Source organism: Mobula birostris, chromosome 6 (genome assembly GCF_030028105.1).
Source record: "Mobula birostris isolate sMobBir1 chromosome 6, sMobBir1.hap1, whole genome shotgun sequence".
NCBI lineage: Eukaryota > Metazoa > Chordata > Chondrichthyes > Myliobatiformes > Myliobatidae > Mobula > Mobula birostris.
Window position 1 is genome coordinate 38,579,379 of NC_092375.1, and position 14,297 is coordinate 38,593,675.

At 39.5% G+C, this 14,297-nt stretch overlaps 1 protein-coding gene across 1 annotated transcript in view; it reads right to left on the reverse strand.

Moving 5' to 3' along the window:
- Positions 1 to 546: 546 nt before the first annotated feature.
- Positions 547 to 14,297, reverse strand: part of LOC140198961 (immunoglobulin-like domain-containing receptor 1) — a 54,495-nt gene continuing 40,744 nt past the window's right edge. Inside the window, exons 5-8 of the mRNA XM_072260271.1 lie at positions 9,843 to 9,989; positions 7,266 to 7,397; positions 3,496 to 4,358; positions 547 to 1,084 (exon numbers count right to left, since the gene is read on the reverse strand). Of these exons, the coding sequence (XP_072116372.1) occupies positions 1,043 to 1,084; positions 3,496 to 4,358; positions 7,266 to 7,397; positions 9,843 to 9,989 (1,184 nt within the window). The 3' untranslated portion in view covers positions 547 to 1,042. The remainder of the gene's footprint in view (positions 1,085 to 3,495; positions 4,359 to 7,265; positions 7,398 to 9,842; positions 9,990 to 14,297) is intronic.

Sequence of the window (14,297 nt, forward strand, 5' to 3'; positions counted from 1 at the left end):
GGACTCAGGAACGGAACCGTTCGTAACCTGGGGATTGCCTGTAATGAAAGCCAACTTTCAATGATTTGTGCACAAGGACTTGTGCTGTCCATGTACTCATTTTGTGTGCTTCATATTCCCTTAGTTCTTTACTCAGCTGTGGGGTCACTCGTTATGTAATATACTCTCCCGTCAGCAGGATCTCCTTCATGTGCTCCACTGGATACCAAATGTTTCCCATAAATGATCTGCATGTTTGTTTTGCTGATAATGTTGCCCATTTTATTTTCCTGTGCTCAGACCCACATTTTTTTTTCTCCAATCTATTTCTACAGTCAAGCCAACTTTCCTTTTGAAACACGTTATACACTAAAGTGTTGATTTCCTGTCCTGACTGTTCTGTAGTCATTTCTGAGCATTTCCTGCATCTGAGTCCTCCACACACAATTGCCTTCAGCTGTCTTGTTTTATGCATTGCTGCACAGATAAAGGAATGCAAGAGAAGGATAATTTTAATTTATTTCAATGTATAGATTAATTATATTAAACAATATCAAAATATGAATGATTAAAATAACTACATACTAATTTGAAACAATTAGCTATGTTGGAATTGAAAAAGGCATCAATATAATTGTTTATAATACATTTGACTTTTTTTGCCATTGCCAATTTACAATCATTACGAGATGAGATTTTTGATAGATTTTAAAGCTACAGGATAACAGGTAGTCTCAATGAATATTTCCTCAAACAGGAAACCACTTACTGTCTGGACTAGATGAAAACCCAGGTATAGAAGAGATAGCTGTCAATTCCCCATTAGGTGTACATAACATTAAAAAAAACAACAAAGTTATCCACCAACATCCAATTGTATTTTCTCTATTCCAAAGACAATCATAATGAACAGTTCATGTTGCAAAGTTATAGATCTCAAGCACAGCTTGAATATTCATTTTGGAGCTTTTCTTATGTTCTGTAAAAGCCATGATGAAAAGATAACAGAGGTCACCATCTATATACTTCAACATAACCAACATATCAATTGTGGAAATCTTCATCATATCACAATACTTCTCCCACTTCGAGAACTGCCACGTCCCTATCAAAAAAAAATTTGTTTTAATTTAATTATTTTTCTAAACTGTAATGCCATTTTTTACAAATAACTTTTTAGAAGAGGGAAACTATTAACAAGGGAAAAAACAAATCACAGGAGAGCTAGTATAAAATAAAATTTCAAGTTTCAGTATTTGTAAAAGAAAACTTTCAGTGCCAAACCAGTATCATTAAACTGAGCCTGGAATTTTATTAAATCACAGGGAAATTGTTTTGTCTGGTTCATTTGTGTTATCGTCAGAGTGCAAAAATTCTTACAAGCGGAGCTATGACGGTGCTAGAGAGCAGTTTCTTTGAGCTCATCTGTGGAAAGAGTTGAATTTCTACCTTTAATGTCTCTTTTTTCCCCTTATCAAGGTGGCTGAAGGTCTGTCAGTGCCCTTGACCTGCAGCTGCACTCAGAACTGCAGTTCTTTGTGGTGATGGGACCTGCTCCCGGGGCTCACCGACCAGTCATTTTTGATACCCCAAGGGTGCGGCCTAGAAGATAAACGCGTCTTCAGGGTTCTGAGGCTTCGCAGTCCTGTGGACAAGCGGATTCCTGGCTGGTGCTGCTGACTGAAGCAGTGTAGGAGAAAATGGAATATTGGAAACAGTTGTCGAAGGTCTCTGTTCTCAGCGAACCTCTCTCTCTCTCTCATTGGTGGGGGAAGAGTTTGCTGCTGATTCTCTAGTCAGAGAACTCGTAAAAAGCAACATGGCACACTTTAGCACTGTAAACCAACGAGTTGTTTGTTTTTGTTGGTCTCCCCTCTAACTTCGTGACACCTACAGTGTATCTGCACTTTTATTAGGGACAGAGGGCCTGTGGCATGGTTGGGTGAACGATCAGTTTTTCTGGACTGCAGATCATGGTCCTTTTTGGGGGCTCTGCTATTGCTTGCTTAGTGGTGGTGGGTGCTAATGCTTTTTTTGCTGAATAAGTGGGGAGGGGAGGGAGAGGGTTGATGCCTTGCTGCTGCTTGTGCATGGGAGGGGGAGAAGGGGGCATTGGGGTTCTAACATTTTTACTGTCACACATTCTTTGAGGCACCCTTCTGTTTTCATGGATGTCTGCAAAGAGCAAGAATTTCAGGTTGTATATTGTATACATTCTCTGATATTAAATGAAGCTATTGAAATTATCGATAACGCTCTGCTCAAATTTTGCACCTAGCACAGTCATGAATATGAGCTTTTAGGAAGGTGGGAACTTACATTTTGCACTTAAAGACCCAAGCTCTGGGTCAAACTGTACAAACTCTAGAAAGGTAGCTCCATAAAAAACAGCTGGGAAGATCCTCATTCTGGCGAGCTCATCTCCAACTGCCACACTTGTAGAAGTCAGACTCCAGCACAACTCACCTCTTGCCCCACTGTTCGATTACCACCAGGTTCAGCAACAAAACACAAATGTCCTGAGCTCAGGGAATAACAAATATTTTATATCCTGCTTCTCAGCCTTATACAGTTCATTTGGTTGGGGTTTACCAGCCTTGAATAAATCAGTCAGTACAGTTAAGTGCTTTATTTAGTTTGGTTAGTCCTTATATTTTTAATTAATTTCCAGTACTAGTAGGGGAAAGTATACAGTTAACGGCAGGACCCTTCACGGCACTTATGCAGGGAGGGATCTTGGGGTTCATAGCTTCCTGAAAGTTGCAACACAAATAGATAGAGTGGTGAAGAAAGTATGGCATGTTTGCCTTCAACAGTCATGCCTCAAGTCCAGAGTCAGGAAGTTTTGTTACAGAATTTCTGTTAGACCACACTTGGAATATTATGTGCAGTTGTGTTTGGCTCATTACAAGGATGATGTGGAAGCTTTGGAGGGGGTTCGAAGAGTTTTACCAGAATGTGCTCTAGAGAGTATTAGCTTCAAGCAGAGGTTGAACAAACTTGCTTTTTTACAGTGGAGGGCCTGATATAAGTTTACAACATTCTGGAAGGTATCAATAGGGCAGATGGTCAGAAACTCAGGATAGAGTTGTCAAATATAAGAGGGTATAGCTTTGAGATGAAGGGGAAAGTTTAAAGGAGTTCATTTTACCTACACACACATCCTGCCAGGGGTGATGGTGGTGGCGGAAGATAATTGTGGTGTTTCAGGGGCTTTTAGATAGGTACATGGATATTCAGGAATGAGGGGAATATGGGCAGAAGGGATTAGTTTAATTTGGCATCATGTTCGGCACAGACGTGGGCCTGAGAACCTATCCTGCACTAGAATTTTATGTTCTATATTCTACTTTTAAGATATTAACTTATTTTCTTAATATGATCATATGACTTAAATACGACCATCAAATACATAAAGTACCAGAATCTGTTACACATAGGGTATAGGGAAAGTTTGTAAAACTGCACGATAGAAAAGACTGCAAAAGATATATTTTAATACAAAGACAAACTTACTGAGAGATGTCCATTATTTGATCTGCGTGTACTACTTTCTTGTGATGCCCCATCTACTGAATGATAGCTTGGTGGCTTTTCATGATATTTAAATGGCTTTTTCAGAGTTTCCAGCCAATCAGCCATTCGATCATCTTGCCGAACTCGGTTTTGAGAGCGGCTTTCGTAATCATCCAGGGAACTCCAGGATCCTCGACGCCTTCCACGGGGTGGAGGGGAGTAACTTCGGTCTCTGCGTCTATGCCTTCGTTCAGGTGAGTAGTCTCTATTGCTTCTCCGATATGATCGCCTATCCTCCTCATAACTTCTTCTGCCATTCCTCTGATTCGAACTGCTGTGCCTTGATCTATCATAATCTGAATCATCATCACTATAATCTCCGTGACTGCGTTCTCTTGGAAGAAACTGTCGTCCATCTTCATAATCACCTCTCCTGTTCCCTGGATATCGGTTCGACCTTCTGTCTTGTGAGTTTCGACTTGACCTTGATCCTCCCTGATTCCTTTGATTTCCACGAAACTCCGATTCCAAAATGTCCTCATGGCTTCTCGTCCTTCTTTGATAATTCCTTCGGGATGAGTTGCTGGTTTGTTGTGATGAGGGAAGGCTTGTTTCACGGATTGTCTCCAGTATTGGGGGCAGATGGATAACACGGCGATCTACCTCTCTAACTCCAATTTCATTGAGAGATGAAAGCACACTTGGAGGTGGGCTACCACTTGTGCGGATTCCATTTTGTAGAGGTTGTACGGTATTCAGGTTTTTCACTTCATTCTCTATGTAGTCCAGCATCTTAACAGAAGAGTGTGGATGGGCGCTGTAAGGAACCATCGTCAGAGGTATACTGTTCTTTGTGGAAAAGTCTACACAGTGGAAAAAATAGTGGAACGTTTACATCTTTTCATCAATGCTTCAAAGTACTTTCAGACACACACCAATTTCATTAAGTAGTCTTTTACATCTTATAAATAAAAAGACAAACACAGATAGAAAAAAGTTCAGTTAAACAACCACTCAGTTTTGGGACTAAAATATTTTCGGGAAAACTATACAACAGTGCAGAAGGGAGATGAGGGAAAATGTCAGAAATTGGTAAAATCTCCAAAGGGGGAAGAGATGTATCATTGTTTGTGTATGGTTGCATCAAGCTATGCTTAGGGCCTGGGTGTACAAACACAGCATTCACTATTGCTGAGATTCCCCATGTGAAGGATGGGCCTGGCCTTGTTACCACAGAATATTCCATTCACTTTAACCACCTGACACTCAGAAAAGTTTCCACTGATCACAAGACAATTTGGCAATGATCAGCATGGTAGATATCTTAGGGAAGAAACCATAGGTCCTGTTAGATGGTTCCATGTACAATTTGTCAGCCATTTGGCAAAATTTTCAGTGATGAGACCTTTCAAGCAAACACCATTCCCTCATTTGGCTGGTGGTGAGAGGGGACCCCTGAATCATACCTCTCAGCTGCTGCCTCAACCCCAACTGCACGCTATGGTGAAGGTGGCTACAGTACAGATGTGACCCCAGCCACCTCCCTGTTGACTCTGTGTGCCCCAAGAAGGTCTGGAAAATGATACAGTGATTGTTGCCAAGGTTCACGCTGAGCAGCTTTATCAGCTGATCTCAGGAGTATACATCACCAGCTGCTACACAATTGACAACTCTGTGAAACTTGTTTCTTGGGTCATTGAGTGCAGAGTTGTCTGCAAAAAAATACTGCCAACTGATTCTTTTCAAGTTGCAGGACTGTACACTGAGGAATGCACAAACGTGGGTGCAGCCTAAACGGATGCTCCACACAGACCACAATCTGGGGTCCTCCTGCCACTGGATATGGAAGGGCTGTAGCTCTCAAATGTTTCTCCAAGGGAATTAAAAATCAGTGATATTGACATATTGTAAATATTGCAAGCAAATGCAGGCCCATCATCTGTACACCATGAAAACTGTACCATTGATTGCCAGACATTGTCGCTCTTGGACTACATATGTTTTATCTGAGTGAATATTCTTCTTTCCTTGCTATTTTGAATTACGTTACTTGCTATTTTGCATGGTACTCGCTATTTCGAAGTTTGCTTGCTATTTTGAATCGTTTGCACCTTGGCCCCAGAGGGACAGTCTCATTCAACTTTATCCATGTGTGGTTTGAATGATAATTAAACTTGATTTGATTTGAAATAATGCCATGAGATGAATGTATGACTTCTCTTCATTAAGCAGTGATCAGCACAGAATGCCTTTGAAATCCTGCTAGTAAAAAAATCGGTGGTGGGTGACAAGTCTCCAAGAAGGTTGCTGAAGCAATTGGCATTGTGCCTCATAACTAGTTTTTCAAGCAGGCAGAAAGATCTTGCTTGGCCGGTGGTTAAAAGTGACCTCTTGTCACACTCTTCCTTCACAGCTGGAGGCTTAATGCCATCACATGTTGCTCGCAAAGTGGCTACACTGTGAATGAGACCATCATCTACCTTATGTGCATTTGCCAAGAACTGAAAGTGACCTTTGTGAAGGTTCATCCTGAATGGAAGCATAGCAAAGTACATCCTACTCTGAGCCATTCCTCAGATGTACAGGGAAACAACTTTCAACTGCTGCTTAACTATCATCAGTTCAGTGAAAAAAATCATAGTGATGCCTGATTGCTGCTGGGTTTCCAGTGCAAAGAACTGTTTATAACTAAATGCTGCACACTGCAACATTCCAAGCTACCTAACTATATGTTGAGGGCCTTGGTGCAAAATGGAGGAAGTTCAATGTTTAGGGCTTTCACCCACCTCCCTCTCCCTCCCATCATTGAACAAAAAGCCCAAGAATTCTTCAGATTCATATACTCATGTAACAGTATCCATTATCAGAGATCCCCACCAAACAGGTGATGCTTTCTTTTCACTGCTGCCATCAGGCAGAAGGTATAAGACTTGCACCACCAGGTTCAAGAACAATTAACTATGCCTCAGCCATCAGGTACTTGAACAGAATGAGAAAACTACACTCATTTGCCCCATCACTGAAATAGTCCGACAACCAATGATCTAACTTTAAGAACTCTTCATCTCATTATCTCATGTTCTCATTATTTATTGCTATTTATTTATATTTGCATTTGAACAGTTTGTTGCTTTTGCACTCTGGTAGATCTTTCATTGATCCTGTTGTAGTCACGATTCTATAGATTTGTTGAATATGGCTGCAGGAAAATGAATATGGAGACATGTATGTACTTTGATAATAAAATTTACTTTGTGAAGCACCTTCAATAACTCCAAAAGACTGAGGTTTGGTAAAATACTGAAAGGCTATTATTCACTGTACAATACAACCTCCACGGTGAGTGTCTGCCCCGGACTGAGGGGGAGGGGCAAGGTGAGACACCTTTATACAGGACTCTGTGGGAGGAGCCATAGGGGCAGTCAGCAGAGGGGCATGTCCAGTTAACCCAGTTACAATATATATGGTTTACCACACTTTGTACTTTATATTAAAGAAAAGTTGATGTTATACTGATATACTGCAAGTGATGTAAGCAAATCATTAATTAATGGTTTTGCCTATCAGCTCCAGAGACCACAGCTTGCTCAGGTGTTAGTGGTTCGGAGTTTGCATGTTTCCCCCTGGAAATCCAAAGACAATGCTAACTTAAATTTTGACCCATAATAAACTGAGATGGCACTGAAGTCACTGATGCATATGTTATCCTGAGCTATTTTTTGTCTCAACAGTCCAAACGTACACTGGTGAATTAATATCAAACTACATACCTCGTGGTGGCCCATTCATGTAGAACGAGTTTAAATGTGAATTCCTTTCTTCCTCACTATACATAGGCCTATTGTACATCCAAGGTATTAGTCCCTGCTTTGCCTGTTTGATAAATTCATGCCTTGCAAGAACTAAGATTAAAAAAAAATACATCGCCAGTTTACAAATTGTTTCTACATAATTGAATTATACAGCAGCAGATTATAGATGGAATTACTACCATGTATATAATAGGATGCAAGCTACTATTCGATGGAATTTCATTTGGTTGCCAGTAATTGTTACTACCAGTTCTACTATACTTCACAACCAAAAACAACAGAGCCCAATTAATAGGGAGAGTTAGCAAACAGTTCACTTGTATCTTAAAACAGATATACAAGGTTATGCAGGCTAAGATGCTACATATTTCAAAATTTAGTTTTGTGCACTGATATAACAATTGGAAGACTGTTAAACACAAATACACTTTCATGTTCCCAAATACTTCAAACTTAGGAAGATTTAATGGTGTAAGTATATTGTGTGCATCCAATTTCAGTCTATTTCCTGGACATTTCCCAGTTATACTGATGAGTTTCATATCCTCGCACTTGTTCCGCAAATTGAGTAAATCTGCAGAGAGCAGATGAATTTGCTAAGCTTTACTAATAAGTATACAAGTGATTTTACATTATTTGCTCATTTTTCTGCTTCAATAGAATCAACCCCATTTATTTTAAATGCACCATACACCTAAAGGCAGAAATCTGACGCCCAAAATTGCAGGATGTTTTCATGCTTCCTGCTTGTTAATCAACTGGCCTTTCAGAACACAATTCATCTTACCATGTTCCAAAGCAGAACCAAGGCACTACGAAAAATTTTATCCGAGCTTTGTAAATTGGCGCAATTACCATTGTTATGCATTCAAATAAGTGGCTCCTATGCTTTGCATACTCCTTTGGGATTAAGTTTCACAATAAATACAGCACCAGGTGTAACTGCACAGTACATGTTAATTTGAAAGCAGCGGGGCTTTTTGAATTGTGTAGATACATAGATAATGTCTGGATATAAGGTTCAAAACCTGTGTCCAAATATCAATCAAAATAATGCAAACTATAGCTTGTCTATGTATTTTCAGTGGAGACAAAGATGATGTGCAAGTCACATTACACAATTTATTGTCATGCACCTTAAATATGGCTTACATTAAGTGATTATGATCCAGAGAACTGATTATTATATCAAAGGAAAATCCATCAAATTCCTCTTAACTATTCAAGAATTATAAAAGAAAATATGAAAATCAGTATGAAGAAAACAATCGATTGTTACAGAAAATGAACTATAATACTGATGTCTTCTCACAATAAAAAAGGTAAGCTCATCTTTTTTAATTCTATATTAAATGAGTTAATTTGTGATAACTCCCTGAAATGGCCTGCCTAGCAAAAATAAATATTTAGATTCTACCAGCCACATTTTAAGACAAAATAAAACTGCAACTTCTGGCAGATGGAGTTCAACCCAGGTAAAAGTGAGGTGGTTCATTTTGGTAGGTCAAATATCATAGCAGAATATAGTATTAATGGTAAGCCTCTTTGCAGTGTGGAAGATCAGAGGGATCTTGGGGTCCGAGTCCATTGGACACTCAAAGCTGCTGCGCAGGTTGACTCTGTGGTTAAGAAGGCATATGGTGCATTGGCCTTCATCAACTGTGGGACTGAGTTTAAGAGCTGAGAGGTAATGTTACAGTCAGGCCCCACTTGGAGTACTGTGCTCAGTTTCGGTCACCTCACTACAGGAAGGATGTGGAAACTATAGAAAGGGTGCAGAGGAGATTTACAAGGAAGTTGCCTGGATTGGGGAGCGTGCCTTATGAGAATAGGTTGAGTGAACTCAGCCTTTTCTCCTTGGAGTGCTGGAGGATGAGAGGTGACATGATAGAGGCGTATAAGATGATGAGAGGCATTGATTATGTGGATAGTTAGAGGTTTTTTCCCAGGGCTGAAGTGGCTAACATAAGTGGGCATTGTTTTAAGGTGCTAGGAAGTCGGTACAGAGGAGATGTCAGGAGCAAGTTTTTCTTTAATGCAGAGAGTGGTGAGTGCGTGGAATGGGCTGCCAGTGATGGTGCTGGAGGCAGATATGACACAGTCTTTTAAGAGTCTCCTGGATAGGTACATGAAGCAGAGAAAAATAGAGGGATATGGGTAACCTTTGATAATTTCTGGGTAAGTACATGTTTGGCACATCATTGTGGGCCGAAGGGCCTATATCGTGCTGTAAGTTTTCTGTGCTTCTGTTTTCTTGGTTTCTAATGATGTAACAATGTACATTAACATCAGCATAAGGTCTGTCTGTACACAACTAAAATACTGATATGATGTATGCGGATCTTGGAATATCCCAGCATCTCACTCATGGAACAATGAGAGCCCTGTGTCAATCAGTCAGCACAAGATCAAGACTCGTTATTCATCATATGCTTATCAGAAATCCTTCCCGTATCAACCATATTATCCAACTACTGTTGTATGAGACAGAGTAGAAAGATAACCTACAGAATAATAACAAAACAGTAGATTTACCTTTCTCTGGGCAACAGCAACGTTTTGGGCAGCAAATACATCGAACATAGCAACAGCATCGTTGTGGACAGCACTGACACCAACAGATACTTATCAATATGAATAATAGTAAAAAACCCATGACAATAAATATCACCGTCAGCCAATCTGAAAAAAAATGAAAAGATGGAAGTAATAGCCTATTTCCAATAAAGCACTTTGCACTTTGTTTGTGGGAAGTAATTCTCACTAATGATCAGCCCCAGCATAAAAGGCACAAGCAAATCAAAGCACAATGCAAGTAAAGATTAGTGGCATAATACTACGATCCCAATGAACTGAATATGCAGTATCTTTCCATAACCTCACACAGAGAACATTATAGAGTCTTTATTTCTTCCATTTGCATGATAAACAGGTTACACAGCTGCACAGTTAGTAGACCCATTGCCTTGCAATGCCTAAGATCTGTGCTCAACCAGGACCTCGGGTGCTGTGTGTGTGAGAGTTTGCATGTTATTCCAGTGACCTTGTGGATTTCCTGTGGAAGCTCCAGTTTACTCCCACATTTTAAAGATATGCACATTGGTGGGTAAACTGGCCATTGTAAATGGCCCCTGCTGTACAGATTAAGTGGTAGAATCTGGATGGAGCTGGTGACCAAGTGTGGAGAATAAAGAAATGAGGACACTGTAGAATTAGTGAAAATGAGCAGCACTGTGGATTTAGTGGGCCAAAGTGGCTGCTTCTGTAACTAAAGCAGATCACATTTTGAATTAGAGAGAACCAAAGACAATCACACCACTAAATATTTAACAGTCTCACTCTTGACATTTGCTTGAATTAAAACATTCCAAACTTGTGAACACTCGAGAAAGTAAGAGGTTTTAAAACTTATACAAACATTCAGACTGCATTATCCTCAGCTTCATGGGTGTAGAATTTCTTATAATTGTCAGTGGTGTCCTAAGAATTGCTTCATATTTTTTATTTGTTGATAATATATTCTGGTCCCAGAGATGACATTTCCCTTACTGATTAAATATCTGACCTGAATACAGCATTTTAGATGTAACCCTCTCACCGTAGGCTCATAATCAGCTAGCTATTCCTGTGAATCCAACTTAACAGTAGCATAACTCTACAATGCATGGTGAATAATGATAAGAAGGCAATTTCCAATAAATAACCACATCTACGGTAAATATGATTTGGGTAAACACAACACATAAAAGGTTGAATCTCTCTTTAAGGGAAAGTAGGACTGTTGCATATATGAATACTGACACCCATGCAAATTTACTGTTCGCCAGGAAGCAATAATTTAACTCACACCACAATAGGCTTAGATTAAAATTGTATTGACAAAATATTTTTAAACAAACAAAATGAAGTAAAGGGGCCATTACACAGATATAAGCTTATAGTGTGCACTTAATTGTTGGAGCTCACTGTTGCATAATCAATCCAGTTTGCTTCACTTCATTTACTCACTGTACAGAACAGTACTGCCTAAAAACAGTCTATGCGAAACATCAATAAATATCCACACCACATCCAAGGACAAAGCGTTGAACATTCTCCAAGGTCATGTCATAACCAGCTAATTTAAAGTTATCTGTATGTTCTCCATGAGATCATTGTCTGCATGAGGATTTTCTAGCAGCAGTATCTGCCCTTCCAAACGCATGCCAGGGGGACGTTACAATCATCCCGGGGGGCTTCAATATGCAGGTAGATTGGGAAAAATCAGTTTGGTGCTGGATTACAGGAGGGGGAAGTTCTAGAGTACCTACGAGATAGCTTTTTAGAGCACTTTATGGTTGAACCCAGTGGAGGATCAGCTATTCTTGACTGGGTGTTGTGAAATGCACCAGAATTCATTAGAGAACTTAAGAGGAAAGAACCCTTAGGGACAAGTGATAATCATATCATCAAATTCACCCTGAAATTCAGAAGGAGAAGCTAAAGTCAGATGTATCAGTATTACAGTGGAGTAAGGGAAATTATAAAGGCATGAGAGACGAGTTGGCCAGAATTGATTGGAAAAGAACACTGACAGGAATGACGGCAGAGCAGCAATGGCTGGAATTTCTGGAAACAATTCGGAAAGCACAGGATATAAACAGTGGCATTCAAAAGTTTGGGCACCCCTGGTCAAAATTCCTGTTACTGTGAATAGCTAAGCGAGTAAAAGATGACCTGATTTCCAAAAGGCATAAAGTTAAAGATGACACATTTCGTTAATATTTTAAGCAAGATTACTTTTTTATTTCCATCTTTTACAGTTTCAAAATAACAAAAAAGGAAAAGGGCCTGAAGCAAAAGTTTGGGCACCCTGCATGGTCAGTACTTAGTAACACCCCCTTTGGCAAGTATCACAGCTTGTAAACACTTTCTGTAGTCAGCTAAGAGTCTTTCAATTCTTGTTTGGGGGATTTTCGCCCATTCTTCCTTGCAAAAACCTTCTAGTTCTGTGAGATTCTTGGGCCGTCTTGCATGCACTGCTCTTTTGAGCTCTATCCACAGATTTTCGATGATGTTTAGGTCGGGGTACTGTGAGGGCCATGGCAAAACCTTCAGCTTGCACCTCTTGAGGTAGTCCATTGTGGATTTTCTTTCTTTCTTTATTAATCTTTTTATTGGTTTAAAAAAAGCATAAGTACAGTCAAGAGGAGAATTAGTTCAAATACCTGTATCAGTAACAATATAAACCAAGGTTAAGATAAACACTGTCAAAATCATAGATATTGTTGAATATAAAATATATAATAAAAAATGAAAATAACACCTCTTACCAGTTTATGAAGAGAAAGGAAAAAAACATTGAGTTTTAAATGAAAAGGAAAAAAGAAACCACTGCACTATAACAAAACAAAAAAAAAAGGGACTGGGCAGTCCATTTTGAGGATACGACCAAAAAAGAAAGAAAGACTTCCTGATCAAATTAAATGAAAATATTGGATAAAAGGTTGCCATATTTGCTCAAATTTAAAGGATGTATCAAATATCCGACTTCTTATCTTCTCTAGACTTAAACAGGACATAATGAAGGAGAGCCAATAAAAGACCATAGGTGGATTAGAATTCTTCCACTTCAATAATATGGCTCTCCTAGCCAATAAAGTCGACACGGCTATCATACGTTGAGCGGAAACAGGAATATTTCCTCCTTCCGATGGGATAATCCCAAAAATTGCCATAAGCAAATTAGGTTGTAGATCCAGATCCAAAACTTTTGATAGTATTTTAAAAACATCTCTCCAAAAGTTATCTAGCTTTATACAAGACCAATACGTATGAGTTAAAGTGGCCAGCTCAGTATTACATCTGTTGCAAATAGGATTAATATTGGAGAAAATACGTGCTAGTTTATCCTTTGACATATGGGCCCGGTGCACTACCTTGAACTGTATCAAGGAATGACGGGCACAAATAGATGAGTTGTGAACCAAATGAAAAATTTTACTCTATTGATTATCTGAAAATGATAAAAAGATTTTTGGTATATTCACTTTTTGCAAAAAAACTATACATAAAGGTAATATTACCTGAAAATTCAGACTCAAAGATTAGAGTAGAAATCCATAAATATCTTATTAATTTCATAAGGATCTACCATTGCAGTTCTGTCACATCTTCTTATTTTCAGGTTGCCTTGGCAGTCAAAGTGAAGGATAATCCAAAGAGCTTTTACAGATATATTAAGAGCTAAAGGATTGTAAGGGATAAAATTGGTCCTCTTGAAGATCAGAGTGGTCGGCTTTGTGCAGAACCAAAGGAAATGGGGGAGATCTTAAATAGGTTTTTTGCATCTGTATTTACTAAGGAAGCTGGCATGAAATCTATGGAATTGAGGGAATCAAGTAGTGAGATCATGGAAACTGTACAGATTGAAAAGGAGGAGGTGCTTGCTGTCTTGAGGAAAATTAAAGTGGATAAATCCCCAGGACCTGACAGGGTGTTCCCTCGGACCTTGAAGGAGACTAGTGTTGAAATTGCGGGGGCCCTGGCAGAAATATTTAAAATGTCGCTGTCTACGGGTGAAGTGCCGGAGGATTGGAGAGTGGCTCATGTTGTTCCGTTGTTTAAAAAAGGATCGAAAAGTAATCCGGGAAATTATAGGCTGCTGAGTTTAACGTCAGTAGTAGGTAAGTTATTGGAGGGAGTACTAAGAGACAGAATCTACAAGCATTTGGATAGACAGGGGCTTATTAGGGAGAGTCAACATGGCTTTGTGCGTGGTAGGTCATGTTTGACCAATCTGTTGGAGTTTTTCGAGGAGGTTACCAGGAAAGTGGATGAAGGGAAGGCAGTGGATATTGTCTACATGGACTTCAGTAAGGCCTTTGACAAGGTCCCGCATGGAAGGTTAGTTAGGAAAATCCAGTCGCTAGGTATACATGGAGAGGTGGTAAATTGGATTAGACATTGGCTCGATGGAAGAAGCCAGAGAGTGGTGGTAGAGAATTGCTT